Raw genomic sequence first — 23,877 nt, 5'->3', positions numbered from 1 at the left:
AACAAATTGAATTCAAGCTCGCTATACAGCTGATTTATAACCAAGAATTATAAAACAAGTTTTAAATTCATGAAAAGCTATTTCTTCCCACACAGGATGTCATCGCATAAGGGAAAAAAAGTGTCACATTCCCTGTCATGATATACAAGCATGTTCCAATGATTTAATGGTTTTTTGCACTATCTGCTCATAAAAGGATTTTCTTATGCAACCCATTGTTTGTCACTGTCCCTGTTTTGACATTACATAAAGCCAGAGTAGAAAACTAGCCTTGTACATGACCTCTTGGTAAATTCCATATTACACTGTAGGAAGTATGAGTGAAGGGAGGTAGGAGAAATGTCAAGGAAAATGAAGGGTTTGTTCACTGGCCTTCCTAGTCGTAAGAGATAGCTTTTTGCAAGTTCAACAATAATTTTCTTACAAAGAGGATTTCCTACAGCCACTGCATGTTTTTAAGATGCCCATGGGTAACTGATATAATTAGAACAAGTGAAATATCACAGCATAAGCAGTGAGTCATGAACAAATCGAAACCCAGGATGAATTAAGTCACCATTATTACTGTGGTAAATAGCCAGCTTGCCAATGGATGGCAACATGATCACATTTTGAAAGCACAGCTTCACAAACAGTCATGCTTAAAACCTACAAGAATTTAATAAACCTAACACAACTCATAGGGCAAAAACTTTAAAAGAAACAAACTGACAATGAAAATTACAATTAGGACGTGGAGAAACAAGGTAAAAGAGCTTAAGGTGCAAAGTGTCTTTGTGGTAAAGAATATGTTGTGTTATTTACACTGTTATCTGCACACACAATACAACATCTTTAAATATGGGGAAGAAACTTATATTCTATTCCCTTACACAACCAAAAAAAAAGAGAAATGAAGGAATCGGTAGCAGAAAAGTCTTGCAATTGTTGTTGACAAAATTTGATGCCAGCAGCAAGAAAGTATCTTCTTGTGAAAGAGGAGCAGAGAATGAGCTGAGGTATTTCACAAGCTTCATTTACTGCTCCAGATTCATAGGATTCAACAGAGGGACAATGGGAAACAACTGATTATGCATGAGGTCTCTGTATTTAAAGGCACATTAAGAATATGCTTGTATAGTTATCCCAAACAAAGTTGGGTTCTCTACTTCCCTTGCTCAGCAGTCATATCTTTTCAGGAAGAAGACATAAAAGGAAATCTCATTCATTATCATCATCTCATCTGTTTTGAAGCACATGTAATTTTTACATCATTATAACAGTTTCTCTTTAAAATAATTGTGTTCACATGAATTCTACACTACCACAATATTCATACATGGCATGACTATGACTAATTTTACCTATAGAGCTGAACTGTTATGCTATATTTCTGTCTGTGTTTATAAGCTTATCTTTACAAGATTCCTTTGTAGAAGTAATGGACTCACCTGGCCAAACTTATTTACCAGTTCACAGTCCTTGACAGAGTGAGTTGTGTTTTTGGCTCCAGCTACTTCCACCTTGAAGGTACGGAACTTCATCAAGTTCTCTGTTGTCAGTGCCCCTGTGGCAGACAAGGGGCATATGCTCAGTGCTACACTTTTCCGTTTTTGCACATTATGCATTACATATACGCAGATAACCTCACAATCTTATCACAACATCCTGATACTGTGTAAGCAGCAACTGTTGCAAATGCTGATTCAGCTTATTGCATGACCCTTCATACTCAAAGTACAACTTCAATATTAAAAACACTGAACTCTACTCATTTGTCATGCATTCATCCCACATGTTTGCACAAACATCACCACACCTCTAAACCTGTGTTCCCACCTCGTTGATGTGGCCAGTTTCCCTATGTGTGCTGGATCCCCATAGAAGGGGCTTTGGCTCTGAGCACATACCAGAATATGTGTGCTGGTATTTCTAACTGATAATTCATAATTAACAGTAGACTCCAGTTTCACAATCATACCCAACTGATGAAAAACTTGCAATCATTCATTACTTACTGTGATCTGATGAATATTGTAGAAAGTTGATGGCTGCATCCAGGGGTTCACTAATGATTCGTAGACCCTTACAATCTGAAGGAAAGTTGCATAGTACAGAATCAGAATCTATTTTGGCTTTTTTGAGCTCAGATATTAATTTATGATCCCTTGTTGGCTTGGCAAAGACTATGTGAGCCTGAGTCCCTCAGTAGCTTACAGATGCATAGATCGTAATTAAAGACTCCTCTCTGGCTTGGTGTGAAAGAAGTATGATCCTAGGCCTAATTGGCTTGGTCAGGGTCAAATGCTAGTTTTGGTTCTCTCACCAGTTTGGTGGGATTAAGAACTCTATACTCATCATATCCCTAAGTGATCATAAGAAAGACAGGCATTAGTGTAGATTTCCTATGTGACTTGGTTGGGTTCTAGTGTTAGTGTAAAACACGCCACTGGGTGTTACAAGGTATAATAACCTTACTGATCTCTTTCTACTCCATAAATATCCATTTAATCATGATCGTTAATATTCACTGGATGTAAATTTTTAATCTTTATGAATTACATCACAAAACTAAAAACAAATAAATCTCAAAAGGAATATGTATTTGTCAGAAAAATTTCCATGTTTATATATTTTAATTTCACAGAGAAAGTAAAACCTAAAAGTACAGAAGTCACGGCTCAGTTTCATATTACAAACTAAAAAGAAATGTTCATGAAATCTTTATTCAATGCACAAAAAGCTGTTGATGGGGTGCACACCCCTACACATTGCTTAGCAATTTATCAATTTATTTGTTCCTGCTACCTGTTCCTCTTACACCAAAGTTTGTCTTTAACAGTCTTATTTTTAATGACTAATGGAAATTGCCTAACTCATTTTTCTTCATGTTTGTTTCTTTTTCCTTCTGATTTCCTAACTAATGCCTACTGCTTCTTCCCATCTCATAATCTCCACCTTGACCTATAAATACTGTTCTAGCCTCATATTTTACATACTGCATATAGAGCATTCTAAACCATGCCCAAACTCTACATCCTGCCTAGTATTCCACATGCTGCTTTCCATTTGACAGAAAGTTGCTTGATTAATCATGATTAGGAAAAACATCATTTTTAGGAGTACATAAGTGCTATTTATTTAAACATTGGTCTTGTTTCTTAACACTTAGTAGTGCATAAATAAATATCCATACTTTGCCTTTTAACTTGGTTTATGCCATATCTGATATTCTACATCTTATCCTGTCACCCTACTTAATATCACCCACATGGAGACCTATTTTCTATCGCTCAATAGTTTACATCTTACACTATACTACATCCTGATACAGATTAGTATTTCATAACCTTCTTATATTCCTCATCCTGTCTTTTATTTTATACCCAGCCCAGTTTCTATATTTTTCCTGTTTTTAATTTTGTATTGCCTATCTATGATTTTGCTTTTATGGCCCTATATCCTGTATCCTGCTGCATTTTCTACATCCATACAATAAACTCACCATCAACTTTAAGGTCATCAGGCTTGAGGCAAGTACCACAGATGTTGATGACAGCAGTGGAGTTGACCACTCCATCACATCCCAAACAGATGTTATTTCCAAAGCACACACCACACTTGTCAATCTTACTCTCCTGCTCAGTAGTTTCCTTCACACAGATTCCACACCTAAGTATTAGAAATGTGACAGAAGTTATGATCACCAAAACGGTTTCTATGGTATAACATAACCACCAGTACTTAAACCATTGTTAATTTGGTAGCTGCAAGTTCAGTCACCATATGGTCTAGGCTCTATTCCTGTACATTGCATCTTTTTCTATATTTGCAATGTAAAAGTTCACAGTTGCTTTTGGCCTTTGTGTCAAGAAGATACTCTTATCTAGAATACAGTGAAACCCCATTCTAATGGACTAACTCTGGGGAAAGGCAGTCTGTCAGAAGCCAGATTTCATTACATCTCAAGTATTTCCCCAGGGGCATGAGGAAATCACAATTTAACATATTTTTCAGTCATTTTGGTAAGTTAGTTAAGCAAAACACTTAAGGAACATGAAAACATCCTGTAAATGGTACTACAGTCATTTTCATTTCAAAGCATTCAACAAATAAGCAATAAAATGGTAAAGGTATATGTTATCTGGCTCTGCCTGCAAGAGATTACTTCAAGTGAAAAGACCTCTCCTGAGGGTGGATCACTGGGAGTACAGTCTCATCCAAGAACTTCTTACTCCAAAGGAGTCTCCATTTTTTTGTTACTTGGGATGCAGGAGCCTTGAGAAAGAGGTCGTGGATAACACCAGGACTCTCACATAGAAATTGGTCCTATGTTGATTATTAACTCATCATTGATACCGTAAAATGCATTGTCACATATTTTTTTCTACACAAATTTCTTCAGATGGTTCTTACCTGATACTTGAATTAAAAACCATCTGCATTTTTAGAAAAATCTTAAAAGAATATAGTCAAAGAGATGGAATTCTTTTATAACTCTCACTGACCTAAGCTACAAAACATTCAACTCCAATTGAAGTGATAAAATGTATTTTTCATGTTTTCTTTAGTTCTCTTCGGGTTCTTGCTTAATATATAGATTGATAATCATGTACTTGTTTTGAAAAATACACAAGAAAATTGCTGGAGAGATTGGATGTAACAAAACCCTGAAATATGCTGAAGCCAAAATACATCAGAAGAACAATGCATCCCATCCAAATTGCAGAATCATTTTCATACATGGTAGTAGGACAGTTCTTGACAAATTGAAAAAAGATTCAGGGCCACTCAACGAAATAATAATTATTTTGCCCAAGTGTTTTCACCAGATCAGTCTGGCAAGCAATGAGATCATCTTAAATACCCAAATAGTAAAGTGAAAAACTATTTCTCTCTTATGAAGTGAAGAAACATCACATAAGAATGATTAAACAACCATAGAATAAGTGATATACCTCACTACTTATCCAAGGAGAAAGACGAAGTGATGGTGGGAGTGTACTCCCGCAACAGGAATTTTGTTTCTCCCTGGTAAGTTGTGGACTTGTTTTTTGGGTTAGTTTTTTATGCTTGTATGATGTTCTTCCATTTCCTATGAGAGATACAGATTTTCCACTTTCCTGTTTTGGTATTTAAGATGATCTTTGTGCCTTAAAAACTGATCTGGTGAGAGCATTACAGTAAAATGAATGTTTTCCTTTGATTATCTATGTAATCTGAGAACTATATTACTTGTTCCTTGGTTATTTTATTATTCCTATATACAGTTCTTTTATTTCATGATATGAAATCTTTTTTCACTCATTACTTTACTATATTGGTATTAAAGCTGTTCTCTGTCTAAGGGATTGATTGGATAAGAGTACTAGGATGAAGTAAGTGTCTTCCCTTTGGCTGGAGAAATGTAGTTAAGGATTGATAACTTTACAAATAATACTGCATACTAGTCAGACATATTACAAGTCAAAGATAGCATTTCCCGCATAATGAAATTCCTTTATGAACACATGAATTTCCACAAAGCTTATTCTAGGATTATGCATCAAACAATTCTTTGTAATATTAAAACTTCGACTCCTTAAGATAGAAATATGTCTACTCACTTGTCAATGGTTGCTCCAGAATCTGAGGTATCATTGCAAATTGTGATGGTTGGGTGACTCTTAGGCACACACACCTCAGTGCTGCCCATTTTCACCATTATATTCTCTTCCCCACATTGGCCTGCACAGTCAGTTGTTACTGTCTTGTTTGTGTTGTCTCCAGCACAGTTCTTACACTCTTTCCCTGCAGCTGTAGAAGTAACACACTCTGCATGAGAATTTTGAGTTGTACATATTATAAGTAAATAAGGGTTTATGAATCTTTTGAGAACTACAGTTGCAACTGTAATCATTGTGATACATCTGAAACAGTCTGAGGAATTAGTTGATTTTCATTATCACTCAGTCATTAGAACATACATAGACCATTCCATTAAAAATGTAAAGCCAGATATAAAAAAAAATGCACAAAAGAGAGCAAAAACAGTGATTGCCTATGAAGTTAGCATACTCAGTTTATAATGGTACACATGAATGATAACCATGCTAAATATTTAGACACAGTATATGTAAGTTTAGTATGTGAATATGCATGACATTGCAATTCACTAATTACAAAAAATAAAGCAATAAGCATTAAATCTATTAAACTTCATAATATCTCCATAATTGTAAAAGATTTAATTTTGTAATAATCATATTTCATTTATCTTTGTGATTTATAGGGAATCTAAAACTTACCAAAAGATCTCACATTGTTTTATAGTCCTCAGAAGACTGAAATTCCTAAATTTTGGTTACTTTGGATTTTGATCTTGAGAGCTGGCTGTTTGTGTCCCCCCATTACTTGCTTGACAGTGCAATACTCGGCAAGCTGCTGCATCACATGATTACTGTCTGGCTGTTGGCAACTCAAGGGTAGTTTGTTTTGATAACTCTTTCTTTCCATACACCTCAAAGCTATGGAACTCTCTACCCTCTCATGTCTTTCCCAATAACTATGACCTGGCATGTTTTGAATTACAGGTTTTTCATGTCCTACAAAATGCTAAAATACTTTCCTTGTCTCCTCTATTTCCTTTTCATAAACCACTTGGCCTTACATGTGGGCTTTTGTGTGTGACTGGAACCTACAGTGTAAAAAAAAGAAGAAACTAATGCATTCTGTAATAACACATGTGATAGCCATTAATTAGTGATTACATCATCAGTACACAGCTTGTATTTAGAAATTTAATTCATTTCCTATTCAGATCCCATTTTTCATGTGGAGTAATTACATTGAAAAGGATCCTTGAAAAATTCTACAGCATTATTGACAGCAAGTATACTCTAGGCCAATGCTAGTACATATTCAATTGTAAGAGCTTGATGAGGAAGACTTACAGCCATTGATGACGTCTTCACAGTCAGAGCAGGTGGTGTTGTCACCACCACAGATGCCACAGGCATCCACAACCTGGGCTGGGTCAAGCATCACCCGGTGACCTGTGCAGTCAGACCACTCTGCTAGCGTCACTGCTGGATTCCTTGCCAGGCTGCCGAAGCCATCCACCTAATAGTAAATTTACCTTTTTTATCTCTGTACCTAAAAGTTAAAGTGAGTCAATACAACCAATGTCATAAACCTCTCATTTTCCTTCTGGAAAACTACATCCATTACCAAATTTGGAAGTTTATAGATATATTTGTCACTATTACTCCATTCCCAATTTCATGAGTGGATCAGATGCATGCAGCCTCAGAAATCGCTCATACACATCCTCAACCCATGCTCAGTGTGTTAAAAAGTATGAACTTTAACATTAAGAGTGCATCTCATTTCTCACTATACACAGCAAGCTGATTCATCGACTGAGACCAGTTTCTCTATTCATACTACCTCCATACAGAAAATACTTCAAGTGACACTAATTCTGTCATTCTTTTGAAATCTTCATCAGAGATATCTATAGCCCCAGTTAATTTATTCAAAACATCTAACAGAAATAAGACACCTTTAAAATCAAGTGTGATCTCTGCAAAGGTCCCTTATGTAAATTGTCTCAGCAAATTCAGTTAGTGCACATTTTCCAATGGTGGGAGTGGAAAAGAAAGACCCATTTTCAGGTGCTGGAAATGCATCACTTTTTTCCATGCATATTATTAAGTCTGCTTTGTGATGATTCACAGTACATGCATTATTCAAGAAACATATCCCACATGCACAGCAGGAGAAAAAGTGTATATGCAACAGTGTTCATTAGTTCACATCAACTTTGGGTTCTTTCAGAAGTAAGTCCTTTAAAATCAATGTAAATTTCTCTAGTAGGTCTTCCCTGGTTAAAACTCCATTGCAGCTTCCAAAAAAGAAAGACTTGGGCCATGAAAACAACACAACATAAGCCATAGTAGTAATGCCAGGGTTACAATAAGACCTTGAGTCATAGAAGTGATTCCTTACCTATAACTTACAATCCCAGGTTACAGTAACATAAACAGAGGCAAATACAAAAAAATCTAGTCTCTTGAACAATTAATAAGCCATGAAAAGAAACTGCAGTCACACTCCAATAACTAAACCGAAGCAATTCTCATGCTAATGACAACAGAGGAGTACCCACCCCCCAGCCTTCAATTAAGCTCATGTGGATGTTTTTGGCTTCTAGGGTGGCTTGGTCGAGGCCATTCATATCTGAGGCAATGAATATAAGCTGGGTGTTCTGCAAAGCCTTATCCTTTGTCCAGTAATGGGGGGGTAAGTGGTTGAACCTCACAATGGCCGTTGGTGGTAAGAAGAATGCTGGTATCTGAAGGAGAAAAGGAAGGACAGTGTGAGGAGTGGAGAAGACGGGCAGAGGGGATGAAAGAGGGAGAAAAATATGGAGAAGAAAATACGTATCTATCCCATCTACCTCCCCGGATGTCATGATCAGAACCTTAAAATTTTCAAAAAGTCTGACTGTCAAAAAAGAATGATTCTTTGAAAGATCCAAAACTTGATACAAAATTCCATGACCAGTATCCCATACATATATTAACAACTCTTTGTTACTCATTTTGACCCCATTAATATGAGTATGAAAATGCACATAAAAAATGTATTGATATGAATAAAAGATTAACTTTGCTGTAAGGAACTTTAGGACTAATGCAGCACCCTCGTAGAACTAACCTGACAGTAAGATGTAGACAAACTGAAGTTTGCTGTTCCAAAACCTACAAACTGTTGTTGGCTTGGACTCCTGAAAAAAATCTTAATCAATGAAATATTATTTAGAAGCCTTGAAAGATGACAAATATACTCGTACAGATTGCAAAGTAGATTCCATATAGTGCTTGAATATTAGAAGCTTAATAAAACTAGTAATATATACAATGAAACAGGCTTCAGAAATATAGACATTGATATATTTTACAACATTAAAGCTTAACCTGCACAAAATCAGAGTGTATATAATTTGGGTTTTTTATCATATGTCTAGAATAAGATCTCACATCTTGTTGCCACACTTGATATTCTCTATCAGTTTCTGCAAACTGATGATGCCCTCTTGAAACCTGGTTGACTTCTGCAAACTGAAGATGCCTTCATGAAACCTTGTTGACTCCAGTGTCATCACATCCTTGATCTGTCAAGATATAAAGTGCTCAAAGGACAGGCCACAGAGGAGAACACTGAATGTATATATATTACAGAATTTAATTATATAACCTAATACAACCTATGTAATTTCAGAACTTTTCTATTAGTCATAGAATGTTTATGGCTAATCATAGGCAAGGTTATAACTAAAATCAAATATCCTCACATCATTGTAGGTCTCCCCAGAGTCAATGGAGTACTGCCATGTTCCCAGTGAACCACCATATGCCATCATGATAATGATGGACATAACAGAGTTCTCATCATCATCTTTGTAAAAGGCACTAGCATAATCCTGGGCCAGGATACCATTATTAGGATGGTCCACAATTAGAGGAGATATCTTGCTGAGATCAGGGACCATGCGGGCCACAGGTGCATAGTTAACATCCTGTATCTGAAGGAGAAATGTGTTATGTCACACATGTATATACATATGGTGACTGATCAATGAATAGAACTAGCTGCTGTCATATATTAAGGAAAAACCATTTTCTCATGCCAGTTATACTTTTAGTACATAACCATATCTAACATGAAACAAACCAACACTACATGTAAATGTGTCTGTTCACTGGGATTTCAATACTCACACTGGTGACAAAGGGGAGATATTTTTTCCAAAAGATAAGCACAATGTATTAAAGATTTTTTTTTTGTCCCAATTACCAGCTTCCTGAGTTCTTACATGCATGTCATATATCCTGTGAGTGTAATTTGTGTTATGTTTTTAGTGTATTTTGGGGATCACTGAAATATTGATATCTTTGTCTATTCCTTGCCCAGCAGCTTTTATATCTAATACATCATTCTTGATGCCCTAAATTTGCTGCCATATAAGATTATTACATCTGTTGCCTTTCCTTTTAGGCAGTAAAACTTGAGGTCTTTCAATCTCATATGAACTTTGCTTGTGAAGTGTTTCTGAATTCTCTCTGATTTGTTTGGCTCAGTTTGTTTGACTGGTGACCGTATAATACAACAGTACTCAATTTTGCCTTCTATCTTTTGTTGTAAAAGTTTTCCTTGCAGTACCATTAATTATTTGGCTTGATAGTATTATTTTATTGAAGTGTTCTTTAACTTTAAGTTTCTTATTTGTGGTAACTCCTAGATCTTTGAGATTTTCTTAACTCTCTGTCTTTCCCTGTTGGGCCTTTGTAAGAAGTCTGCAGTATATTGTTAATCAGTTTGTGTCCTGTTCAAATTTCATTACATTCCATCAGGCTCACTAGCAACTTTACTTCTTCATTCCACCACTCACTATCCTTTTTTATCTGCCCACCTCCCACCTTTTGCACAAGCCATCACGGCTTCCCTAAATAAATTCCATTCCTCACACACTCCCCTCACATCATTTGCTCTCACCTTTTGCCATTCTGCACTCAATCTCTCCAGGTACTTTGTCACACAAGTCTCCTTTCCAAGCTCACTTACTCTCACCACTCTCTTCTCCCTAACATTCTCTTCTTTTTTGAAAACCTCTACAAATCTTCACCTTCGCCTCCACAAGATAGTGATCAGACATCCCTCCAGCTGCCCCTCTCAGCACATTAACATCCAGAAGTCTCTCTTTTACACACCAATCAATTAACATGTAATCCAATTATGCCCTATGACCAGCTCTCCTACTCACATATGTATACTTAAGTATATCTCTCTTTTTAAACCAAGTATTTACAATCATCAGTCCTTTTTCAGCACACAGGTCCACAAGCTCTTCGCCATTTCTGTTCACAACACTGAATACCCCATGTACACCAATTATACTCTCAACTGCCACATCACTCACCTTCACATTTAAATCACCCATCACTAAAACCTGGTCTCGTGCATCAAAGCTGCTGACACACTCACTCAGCTGCTCCCAAAACACTTGCCTCTCATGATCTTTCTTCTCATGACCAGGTGCATAAGCACCTATAATCACCTATCTTTCTCAATCCACTTTCAGTTTTACCCACAACAATCTAGAATGTACTCTCTTACACTCTTATCACATACTGGTTCTGCACAAGGGGTAAATTATGGGAAGGTCTGTGGGGCTTAGATGTGGATAGAGAGCTGTGGTTTCATTACATTACACATGACAGCTAGAGAATGAGTTTGAGCAGATGTGGCATTTCTTCATCTGTTTCCTGGAGCTACCTCGCTGTTATGTACACTACTGTCATTAATTTCACAATCTGTCAGTATTCAGGATAATAATCTCTGAAGCATTTTTCAAGGTACAAGGCTACGACACACTCTTTACATCAGCAATGTGTGTCTTTCCTTGTTATCAAAGAATATGACCTTACTTTTACCTTACTTTTACAAGTAATATATTCCCCTAACCTTCCAAGTAAGACCATGTCTCACCTTCAGAGTAACGTTGAATATGTCCATCTGCTGAGCACTGTTAGTGTGGTAGACAGAGATGCTGAGGTTATAGGCACCATGGATATTTTGGTCAGGATCCATCCTCACCAAGATCTCTTGTGTCTCCTCACAGGAAGATAGGGGCACTCTTGTACCCTGAGAGGCTCTAACAGACTTCCAACTGAACAAGTGAAAGAGGTATTTTACCTTTTATGGAGGGAAATACAGCTAGAATCATAAAGAAAAAGATCCTACTTTTTCTCCTAAAAAATGAATGATAATTTAGGCAAAGTAAGAAGTATTAGTGCAGAAAGTCAATATGCAACAATGAAATGTACCAGAATACATAAATATCTAGTACCACAATATCATGGGTAATGAAATTTCCTTAGGACAAAATTTATGTTACATAAATTTAATATTTTGCAAGTTGCCCCTTGTCACTTCCAACTTTTAAGTGTACTAAGAGAAAAAAAATTGCCATGACACTTACTTTGTTCCATTATCCAATGAGATATCTATCTTAATCTTTGCTGCTGGCTTCATAGCCCACTGTAGCTTCAGTCCTCTTTGACCACCAACACCACTTTGGCCTCCACAATCCCCTTCCCCCATAAGTCTTCTTCTTCCACAGATTTTGTTTCTACCACAATTACCATCTCTTATACCATCAACACCTGTTTCATTGCTGCCTCCACCTTCCCACATAGTTTTAGCTTCACATCCTCCATTTTCTCTCATCTGGTCTATGTGAAGATTAGGCCACTGGAGCAACTTCACCCAGGAAACCACCACTGGGTGGGCAAAGTCCAGCAAGCCAGCTTGGGCAGCTTGCTTTGGCTTGCCTGGGTGAGGAAACAAACAGATGATAAAGAATTTTAAAATTTGTTTGTATGAAACCCAATATTCTCTGACAATTGCACAATGATCTCCAGCTGTTACTATCTGAGATATTTTTGTAAAGAAATAGATAGAAAACTTTAATTTTGCAGAGGATTAAAGTGCAGATATATGAAATAGTAATCATTACATTAATCATTGGTTATTTGCTGCCATACACATATTCATGCTTTTATCAGGTGGAAGTCCAGACACGTGTCATTTTAATCATGAGAAAATATAAGTTACTTATTTCATATGATTCTGCATATGATTTATGATGCATTGCTTACCAACAGCCAGGCACCAAGCCTTCCAATATTCATTATCATCACACATCAATGTGACTATCTCTGATAACCTAAATATTTTAGGTATGCCCTCCATAAGGGCAATGTTGTCAGTCACCTCCATTCGTATGACGGGAGGAAACTCTGGGGCCACCAACTGAACCACCTGCCGCTGGACCTCTATGCCTGCAACTACAGTAACACAAAAGTGATTAATAACTGCATGGTATAAGTAATGAAAGATGTCAATAAAAATAAAACTAATAGTTCATGCGTGAGATGAAAATTCAGTCACATAAAATATACTGAACGACAGAATATCAGGTACTCATACTACATTCTGAAACTATTTTGTTTTCATTCTAAGGAATAAAATCTTTAAAAATTATATCCTACTTCAAATGATCTAAGTAAGAGCAAGTCTGAAATGGGAAATCAGAATTATCCAACAAGTGATTTACAAGCCACAATGACTAAGCTACACCTCACAAATAGTTTTTATATTATCATGATATCAAATGAAAAAGTTTAGAATTAGAAATAAAGATTTGTATGAGTTTTTGATTTTTGAAAATCTCATTATTGTGACACATGGTATTGGTGTTGCATTGTGACATTTCTTTACTTTTTGCTGTTAATTAGCTTACTCTCCTGCCCTAAATTTCCTCTATGGGAGCCCACTGTTCCACTCAGGAAGCTAGCAAAGTCCATCAACCATTACCATAGGTCAAGAGTGTATGGTGAGTGTAGGACAATTGAGGAGGAAGTGTTTTATGTCTTTTGCTTGGAAGTTGCATTGGGCATGAGAGCTCTTGTGATATGGAGAATAGGTGTTTGTAATTTAGGTATGGAGGGTGTCAAAAATGCATACAAGAAAGTGATATTCATGCTTGCCTGAATTGTGTAATTTCTAATGGATGCATGTCTGAGAATGTGAAGTGTTAAGACTATGTTGGGAGGATGGTTGTTTAGTGCTTGTTAAGTTAATAGTGAGTGTATGTTTTGTAAATGTTGTGTGTTAGGGTAGAAGGTACTGTGAGTATTGGTTTCTGAAGGGGATTGCTGGTCAGTTACAGGGTGGTTTTATTGGAAGGGGTATAGTGCTTTTGCATAGAAATGAGTGAGAGTAGAATTGAAGTAAAATTGTACTGGAAGTATTTTTGCTTCAGTGTGATGGTGATGAAAGTTTGTGCTTGCTAGGCAGCTAGTGATTGTTCTGAGCCTTGTTTTTGTACAGTTTTTAGTTTTGTTTGCTTTTGATCAGTCAATAACTAAGCGTTTAACTGAAGCATAGCTTAGGATGATGCAGATGAACTGTTTGTGTAGATTGATATAGTTTGTTTATGGCCTCTGTGATAAATTTTGAAATGTAGGAAGCAAATGTCATGTGTATGATGTGTCAAAGAGCTCGTTGTGCAGTCAAAGTTCTGTTCAATGAAAGTGGTTGATCATTTAGGGTTATAAGAGGGTATAGGATGGATTCATGTATGTCAGTAGCAATGTCATTTTGCATTTATAGTTTACAAGAAAACTGTGCTTGCTTGCAAAAGATATTTCATTATAAATGTTAACCCCAGATGTAATGCTGGATAGCCCTATGTTAAATGACAGCAAACGAATGTTCTGGTCATGAAGAGACTGTGAGATGGGTAAAAAAAAATGATGTGCTTTGCAAAAGAAAGATAGTCATGCATAACTCACCTGATTCTGTCATGTTGATGTAGTCATGGCCAAAGCCATAAGTGGTATCGTAGAGGGCAAAGCGGAGGTAATCTGAGGATTTCAATTTTGAGGAGGCCTTCACAGGCACCCAATTTATACCATCCCTCTTCAACCAAGTACCATACTTCTTTGTCAGGTTCTGCACCATGAAGGTCTACTGGCCAGCCCACATATCAAAGTAAGTCATAGGAACATGTTACAAGTTAATTTGAGATAAGGTAGCAAGGAAAGTATCAGTAGATATCATAGGAATAGGTCACTGGTGAAGATGAGTCACCAGATTATGTCATCTACAGCTGGATATTGATAAGTCACACATCAAGACAGATTTTTGGGCTATATCAGGCATGAAGATGGGTTTAGAGCATATGTGTGTGTCAAGGCATGTTCAGTGACCAAGTTAGGAAAGTTGGGAGCAAGGTCTTATTTCAAAACATGCTCTTGTAGATCTCAGAATTAAGTCATACCAACTAAGATTCTAGAGGTTGGAATGAAATGTGTCTCATCTGATAATATCTTTTGTTTGATCTTATGATTTTAAATATTAAGATTTCAGTTAAGAGTAAGGAATGATAAATATTGTACATTTTAACTTTTTGCTCCCAAATTGTGACTAAAGTCATAAAACATACTTTTCCTACTCATCATGAGTGACTGAAGCCCACTAAAAATAGTTTGTTTAACCTGCACACTTTATCGACCCTACCTCAACCAAGAAATGACAACAGGGTCCCACTGGGGAAAGAATTTCATATACATCATGTTGATGAAAAAAGTACTTTGCCTCATTCAAAGTTAACTGCTTTATTAAAAGATCGTATCAAACATATAAAAAAAACAGCTGTTATGATTAAGATCATTGAAGCCTTAGATAATTCTAAATACCTTATCACATCATCTCTTTATTTCTCTAGTCTAATCTAGTCTTTCACAAGATTAGTTTCTCAATACAAAACAGTCTTCTTAGCTCTTTATTCTTTTTGCAAGTCAGATGACCAAAGTAAACACAACATTCAAGATGGGGATGCTGCTGTCATTTGTTTGGAGATTCTTATCTTAAACTTGAATTCAAATATCCTACTTCAGAAGCTTAAAATTTTGTTTTTCTGTTTCACTGTTTCTGTGCAATGCTTGCTTGGATTTAGGAGATTATCAAACTTTAACCTAGTTCATTGTATATCATAAGGCTCAACACTGCCTAAACTGGTTTTTACTATCATTATTCAAGACTATGGATTTCTCAATATAAACATTCATCTGCCACTCGAAAGCTAAAATAATAAGTCTGTCTAAGTCAGCTTGCAGTTGTAAATATTCAGTTTCTCTAGTAGGGAGTAATTCTGTGTTTGGGATTAGCATTTTATCCCTGAGAACAGGGGAGTAAGATTTTTTCTAAGTACCTCTTGTATTCAAATAGTAACTAATGGATGTGAACAGAGAGAGGGCTAGACACCCTCTGCCTCTATGTATAAAAATTTTCCAAAAACATACAGAAGAAAGAGCCTCACTTTACATCTTTTTATGAAGTTTCTTGGTTAATTTCTTATTTATGTCTATAGGTTACTTTGTATCTACATCACTCAAAGAAGTTTATAGTACTGTTTAAAAGACACTATATCACTTTCATCCTCAGCATCCAAACTCTGAAAAACTGATCCAAAACAAATTCAAACAAAACATAACAGTCTCATCCATACAACATAGCATTGCTCTTGCTTTGCATGTCAAGTATCTGTTCACTCTCAGTACTGTCAAAGGGGTTTTGAAATTTGAAGGTTGTGATTAGGATGTCCCTCACTCTTCTGTCTTCCATGACTGGCAAATTGAAAGCCTAATGCCTTTCTTGTAACTCAGGTACATGTTGGTACAAAAAAGCTTTGCACGCACTCTAGGGACTTCAGTCTCCACGTATTTTCACCCTCACATGGATCTAACTAAGGCAGTGATTCTGAAGTAGGTGTCTGAGGCACACCAGTGTGATTATCATCACTTTTTTGTAACCAAATATATCATGTGATCAGACACTGTAACTGAAAGGTGTTGTATGACAAATTTCTTTTATTCACTGAAACACACAAGGATGTTCATGCATCAATGCATTGGCTTTTGAGAAGATAGGGACATGGCAGTATCATATCACAACCACTCAAGAGGATAGGTAAGCAGTGTTGGTGTAATTTATTACTTTAGATTTACTGAATCTATGTTTTTTATCTAATGTATCTTCTCTTCTAAGGCTTTCTAGGAATCTACATGGATAAGTCAGGCTTACATAATTTTCGAGTAAAACGTGACCAACATTTTTCCATGAGGTCTGACTTGCAACTATGTGGAATAAAAAAGTCAGAATTGTTGATCTATGGTATCCCACTCAATTTCCCTGTAGTTTGTCTCCTTTGCAGCTTCTTGTACCATCTAGATAGTTCCTTCATTATTCTCATTAAAAGTTGTTCTGATTCTTATGATCTTCATGGAAGATGTTACATCAGGAGAGGTTACTTGGCAGATTTCATCAGTCACTGGCTTTCCCTAAAAGGCACACTGTGTATCATTACCTCATGTAATTCATTGGTTTTGCTCACCAGAGGGGCTAGCTAGACTTCCCCTTCATCTGTCTTATCTCTCTTTTCTTTTTATAGTAAACATCCCTCTGGGAAAACCGAATGTGATCTATCATTTATACGTTTAGTCTTGACTGTGCCTATAATGCCTGGCTTACTCTCTTCCACTTAATCCTGAAATTTAGGTTCCATTCCATTACCCACTAATCCATGGGGATTTTTACACATGATCTTGAAATAGACTTTCTTATGCTAATTACTGTTTAACAAGTTTCATAAGCAAGAGGACAAAAGAAGAAGCATCAAAAAGGACATAAAGAATTTCCTCAGCAAATGAATAGTGGATGTGTGACACAAGCTGAAAAAAAAGTAAATAAAAGAGCAATGTTAGGAGAGCGGCACCAAGTGTGAGAGTTTCCTTTCCTAAATGCACAAGGAAGGTAATCAAAAATACACTCCACACAAACAACACACTCACCACCTCAAAGTTGTCTCTGGTAATTGGATCAGATATGTTGAAGGTTTCGGATACAAGAACTCCACTTTCACTAGCATTAGTCATAGCAGTAGCATGCTTGGTTGACATCCTAAGGAGTTTGGGCAGTGTCCAGGGAGCTGCATTCCTACTTACTGTGAAGGAGAGCAAGGCAAAATCAAGATATTAACTATCATTAATGTGAGGTTGTTTTATATGCAAAATGTGTTTACAGTATGTTATATTACCTAGAATGAGTATACACATGTGTATATTTACCGGTCAGTGTTAACTTTATGTGCAGTATCGGGATACAGCTCTTTACTCATACATATTTTTAATTTTGCTTACTGTCTGCATTAACAGTTTTATCAGTTAATTTATTCAATTCATTCATAACTCTTAATACAATAAAAGTACTACCTAGTATCTTTTTATTGAATGTCCAGCTTGATTTCTTGAAATAGTCTTTTTTTTTTCTTTTTTCAAAGATCTGTTCACTGTCAATGTGGTTTTAAAACTTAAAGATTGTGATCATCTTGTATCATTCCTTCTCCATGGTGGGAAAAGATATAGCCTCTAACTTCTCCTTGTAAGTCAACTTTTATTCCAAGGATCATCTTTGTTGCCCTTTTTTGACTTTCTCTAATAGGTATTTATAATTCTTTGAGTCAGATGACAGGACTTTTTTTTATGTTAGCCAAGATGGCATGGGCAACTGAATGCTATAATTAAGGCCTTCTTGATACATAGAAAAACACATAGTTTTGTATGTAGCATTTATGGATCTGGAGAAGGCATTGATAGGACTGATAGAGATGCTTTGTGGAAGGTTGTAGGAGTATATGGTGTTGGAAGTAAGCCACTAGCAGCAGTGAAAAGTTTTTACCAAGAATGCAAAGCATGTGTACAAGTAGGAAGAGAGGAGAGTGATTGGTTCCCATTGAAGGTCAGTCTATGGCAGGGGTGTGTGATGTCCTCATGGTTGTTTAATTTGTTTAAGGATGGGGTGGTTAGGGAGGTTAAATGCAAGAGTTTTGGAGAGAGGGGCTAGTATGCACTCTATTGTGGATGAGAGGGACTAGTATGCACTCTGTTGTGGATGAGAGGGACTGGGAAGTGAGTCGGTTGTCGTTCGCTGATACAGCACTGGTGGCTGATTCGAGCGAGAAAGTGCAGATGTTGGTGACTAAGTTTGGAAAAGTGTGTGAAAAGAGGAAGTTGAGAGTAAATGTTAAGAGCAAGGTTATTAAGCTCAGCAGGGTTGAGGGACAAGTTAGTTGGGATGTAAGTTTGAATGGAGAAAAATTGGAAGAAGTGAGGTGTTTTAGATATCTGGGAGTGGACTTGCAGCAAATGAAACCAAGGAAGCGGAAGTGAGTCACAGGGTGGGGGAAGGGGCAAAGGTTCTGGGGGTGATGAAGAATGTGTGAAGAGAACATTATCTCAGAGAGCAAAAATGGGAATGTTTGAAAGAATAGTAGTTCCATCCACATTATATGGTTGTGAGGCATGGGCTATAGATAGGGTTGCATGGAGGAGGGAGGATGTGTTGGAAATTAAATGCTTAAGGACAATGTGTGGTGTGAGATGGTTTGATTGAGTGAGTAATTAAAGGGTAAGGAGATGTGTGGAAATGAATGTAGTTGAGAGAGCAGAAGAGGGTGTGTTGAAATGGTTTGGACATATATAGAGAGAATGAGTAAAGAAAGGAATGTTGACACAAAGGATATACATGTCAGAGGTGGATGAAACAAGGAGAAGATGGAGACCAAATTGGAGATGGAAGGGTGGAGTGAACAAGATTTTGAGTGCTTGGGGCCTGAACATACTGGAGGGTGAGAGGCGTGCAAGGAATAGAGTGAATTAGAATGATGCGGTATACCAGGGTCAATCTGCTGTTAATGGACTGAACCAGGGCATGTGAAACATCTGGGGTAAACCATGAAAAGGTCTGGGGGGGGCTGGATGTGGATAGGGGGCAGTGGTTTTGGGGCATTGCACATGACAGCTAGAGACTGAGTGTGAACAAATGTGGCATTTTTTTTTCGTTTTCCTGGAGCTACCCCACTGAAGTGGGGGGTAGTGATGCTGTTTCCTGTGGGGTGGGGTGGCACTAGGATGGATGAGGGCAAGCAGGTTCAAGTGTATATATGTATATGTCTGCATATGTGTATGTATGCATATATGTATATGTATGGGCACTTATGTATATATATGTGTGTGTGTGTGTGTGTGTTTATATGAGTGGATAGGCCATTCTTCGTCTGTTTCCTGTCACTACCTCACTAACATGGGAAACAGAGATCAAGTATAATGAATATATGAATACTATTTTCATTATTGATAATAATGATAGTAATAATGATAATGATGATTATAATGATGATTATGATGATAATAATCTTCACTTTTACCATAAAAGTAATCACAACGTTTTTACAGCTTCATGTCAGCACTGCTTACTCACTGCATCTACTAAATGTTCAAAGCAAAGCTCATGAACCATGAATAACAGAATCTTATTAGAATACTGAAGGATGTTAAGCATACTCTGTTGAATACATTAGGCACAGTTGCTAAAGAACACTTTCAAAATACTTATACCACTGCAGATAACCTTTCAAAATATGTCAACTCCAAGGAATTTTTTATTTTTTGTGGAGCACCAAAGACCCCCATTACCCTACCCGAAACCAGTCATCCACTTCCCTTAGTCCTCCACCTCTCTTACCCAACCTACCCCTGCCCAACACTGATCATCCATTTCCCCAAGTCCTCCATCCCTTCTCCCCCCATAGACCTAACACTCTCCTACTCAACACCAATCAACCACACCCCTGAGTCTACCTTCTACCTATCTCTCCCCTCCATTGACTTTACCTAACCATACCCAACACTTATCATCTACTCCCCCACATCCTCAAACTCCTTTCCCTCACCAGAGGCCCCATACCCTGAACCAACACTGGTCATCCATTCCCTCAAGTCCTTCATCCCCTCACCCCTACCATACACCTCCTGCTCATACCCAACACCCATCATCATTCCCCCACTCTTTCCAACCCCCCCCCCCCCCCCCCCCTCTCCCATCACATTCCAACTTTGTATATTTCACTATACCTTTCACCACAGTGGCCTAATTTTTGGGTACTGAACTCCATTTCCCAGTCTGTGTTGCAATAGAAATTATATCTCATCTTTTAGTTGTGTCATCTCTGTTTTTAAACTTTCTCATTTACCACATAATCAAACTTAAGCATTACATGACCACTTTTTCCAAATGAGGTATCATAATTAATATTTTCCATATCATTTATTTGAAGACAAGATCTAGTAATGATGGTGAATGAATCCCTCCTATCCTAATTTGTTCATTAACATCCTGGCATAGGAATTTTTCTCTACAAAGCTTAAGAATGTGTGTCTCCATGATTCTCTTTCACCATTTTATCTTTATAATTGAAATCTTCAATCATCAGCACTTCATTTTCTCTAAAAAGTGCATGTTTTACCACTTCATGTACAGTGCTAAGGGTTTCTTCATTGTTATGATTGTATTATTGTTCCACATCATTAAAAGTCTTCGAAGGATCAAATAATATCAACACTACTATGCACTTTTTACAGTTCATTTACCCTTCCCATAAAGTATTGCCCAAATAGGCAGTCATCTATTATTTCTTGAAATTTAAAAATTATCTTTTAGTAGGAGAACCAATCCTCCTCATTTGTCTTCTCATTCCCTTCTCACTATCATGCTCCTCTATGAACAGAAAGGATGAAATTATATCCCTTAAGTAATCTTTGTTTCCACAATCCCAACAATATCAGGTGCATTCTCCCTTATACAATCCTTATCATTAACAGTTAATGTACCTGCATTTGTGTACATTATTTTTAGTCTGACCTTTTACAGTGGTGGTGGGCTTGGTCTGTCCCTTGTTTCATTTAGTGTCCCTCATTTTATGACCTCTTATTTTATTCTTTGATTTTCTTCCTCTCTTCCCTGTCATACTTGGTGAATATTGCACTGAATTCCACCTTGTTTTTAAGTTCCTTTGCCAGTCTAAATACTTTCTGGTGTGTGTGTAGGTAAGTGTCATGTATGTAGATATACAAGTGCATATCATTAAATAAATGTTGTCTTTTTCCTAGCGCTACCTCGCACACATGAGGGGGGAGGGGGATGGTATTCCAGGTGTGGCGAGGTGGCGATGGGAATGAATAAAGGCTGACAGTGTGAATTGTGTGCATGGGTGTATATGTATGTGTCTGTGTGTGTATATAAATGTGTACATTGAGATGTATAGGTATGTATATTTGCGTGTGTGGACGTGTATGTATATACATGTGTATGGGGGTGGGTTGGACCATTTCTTTCGTCTGTTTCCTTGCGCTACCTCGCAGACGCGGGAGACAGCGACAAAGCAAAATAATTAAATATAATCATTAAATACTAGAGTCAAGAATGCTTCATAGTAAATGTGATTCATACAAGCTGTGCTAATACCATCAGATATCCTCACAATATCAAATAGATGATTTAGGCTGAGCATTTCATTATATACTCAAGTACCATTAATCACTCATTATGAAAAGGAAGTTTTATACTACCATGACACCATTTTATCTCTTTTTTACATGTATTTTAATCCTATTATAATAGCATTTAATTTCATGAGTCATCTGCTGTCAATGGGATGACACAAGAGGAATTTAACAACCAGACGTAACTACTTACTAGATATGCACTCGTTCCTCGGCCCACATTTATCAGTTTTCTCACAGTAGACGGACCTGGGTAAGCATACTGGCCCACAGCTGTCCCCTAGTGAGATGCACTTGCTCTTCAGTGGGCAGTACCTAGCAACATATAATGGTATGTAATCCAGTGTGACTTGTCAGAAGAATCGAATGCTTGTCCCAGCCACCCAGCCACATTTCATCATATGCAAGGCCTTCACCAACTCTTCTCTCCCCATCAAACTATTTGCCATGAATTTCTCAATTTGCATGCCTCCTCAACCCAAGCATCCTGCATCTGGTACCCAATCACCAAACACATTCAACAATCCTGTATAGTATTTAGCACTGCCCTCTAATCATTGCAATCCTTTGGTAGATTAAGCCTCTTCCAAACTCACATTTTCTTCACCAACTTCATGAAATCTTCATTTCACCAAGCTACATCTTTCTTCTCGCACCTTGCATGTACAATATCATGGCAACCTATAACAATGCATTCATAAACTGGCTCCAAACGACCTCAACTTCACCATGCACTTTTTCACTTAATTTCTCTTGAAACATGTTTCATGCTTTCATTCTTAAACTATTCTACATCTATTCTACTCATTCCTTCATTCACATTTCTAGTCATACCATCTACATTAAAAGGCAAATAATAACAGAAATATTAGAAAGTTCAAACTTATAACAACAATTACAAGGAAAGCTGCTATACTAGGTCTTCTTTGGTGTGGCTCTTTAAAGACTAGCATGGTGAGTGAATTACTGATTGCTCGCTCTTCAGAGATATTACTAAAAGTATAAAAATGTACCTGTATATTCCTTAAAATTTTGTCAAACATTTGTAGCCATTGTTAATTCAGTACTTACAGCATGCATGGTGGGCAGGAAGTAATGCCTTTTTGTGCTCTGCAGTGCCTGTCACAACAGAGAGAGAGAGAAGGACACTCTTCAGGTCTGCTGCATTTGATCCCTGTGTCATACAGATGCTTCTTCATCACTTTACATGTCTGGTTAAGAGTCTTCTTGTCAGTCTTACCCTCAACATCCACACATTGCTGGTGAAATGTTTCTGAAGGGGACATAACAGATAGCCAGTGACACAGTTGTTAACTAGGACTTTAGCATCTTAGTGGAGCTTTGAATGAGTAAACATTTTTCCTGTCTACTTACATGAACCAAAAAGTGTGCTGATATAGGCAAGATATATATAAATTATTTTTTATATATATAATCACTGTTTTCTGCATCAGCAAGGTTTTGCCAGGAAACAGACAAAGAATGGCCCATCCATTCCTATACACATACATATACATAAATGCCCATATGCGCACATATACATACATATACATACACACACACAGAGACATATACATATATACACATATATCTTTTTCTTTCATACTATTTGCCATTTCCCGCATTAGCGAGGTAGCGTTAAGAACAGAGGACTGGGCCTTTGAGGGAACACCCTCACCTGGCCCAATTCTCTGTTCCTTCTTTTGGAAAATTAAAAAAAAACGAGAGGGGAGGATTTCCAGCCCCCCGCTCCCTCCCCTTTTAGTCGCCTTCTACGACACGCAGGGAATACGTGGGAAGTATTCTTTCTCCCCTATCCCCAGGAATATATATATTTTTTTTTTTTTTTTTTTTTTTTTTTATACTTTGTCGCTGTCTCCCGCGTTTG

General features: G+C 37.1%; 1 protein-coding gene across 1 annotated transcript in view; it reads right to left on the bottom strand.

Annotated features, from left to right (window-relative positions):
- LOC139755399 (uncharacterized) overlaps positions 1-23,877 on the bottom strand; it is a 204,972-nt gene that overhangs the window by 138,246 nt on the left and 42,849 nt on the right. The window contains exons 8-23 of the mRNA XM_071673671.1: positions 23,061-23,262; positions 22,183-22,304; positions 17,442-17,593; positions 14,382-14,556; positions 12,684-12,872; positions 12,005-12,356; positions 11,512-11,692; positions 9,317-9,547; positions 9,003-9,136; positions 8,680-8,749; positions 8,129-8,314; positions 6,912-7,080; positions 5,586-5,775; positions 3,485-3,651; positions 1,998-2,072; positions 1,431-1,546 (exon numbers count right to left, since the gene is read on the bottom strand). Of these exons, the coding sequence (XP_071529772.1) occupies positions 1,431-1,546; positions 1,998-2,072; positions 3,485-3,651; positions 5,586-5,775; positions 6,912-7,080; positions 8,129-8,314; positions 8,680-8,749; positions 9,003-9,136; positions 9,317-9,547; positions 11,512-11,692; positions 12,005-12,356; positions 12,684-12,872; positions 14,382-14,556; positions 17,442-17,593; positions 22,183-22,304; positions 23,061-23,262 (2,711 nt within the window). The remainder of the gene's footprint in view (positions 1-1,430; positions 1,547-1,997; positions 2,073-3,484; positions 3,652-5,585; positions 5,776-6,911; positions 7,081-8,128; positions 8,315-8,679; positions 8,750-9,002; positions 9,137-9,316; positions 9,548-11,511; positions 11,693-12,004; positions 12,357-12,683; positions 12,873-14,381; positions 14,557-17,441; positions 17,594-22,182; positions 22,305-23,060; positions 23,263-23,877) is intronic.

Source organism: Panulirus ornatus, chromosome 19, assembly GCF_036320965.1.
Source record: "Panulirus ornatus isolate Po-2019 chromosome 19, ASM3632096v1, whole genome shotgun sequence".
Classification (NCBI taxonomy): Eukaryota; Metazoa; Arthropoda; class Malacostraca; order Decapoda; family Palinuridae; genus Panulirus; species Panulirus ornatus.
Note: the sequence above shows the minus strand (reverse complement) of the source record. Positions and strands in the feature narration are given on the sequence as shown.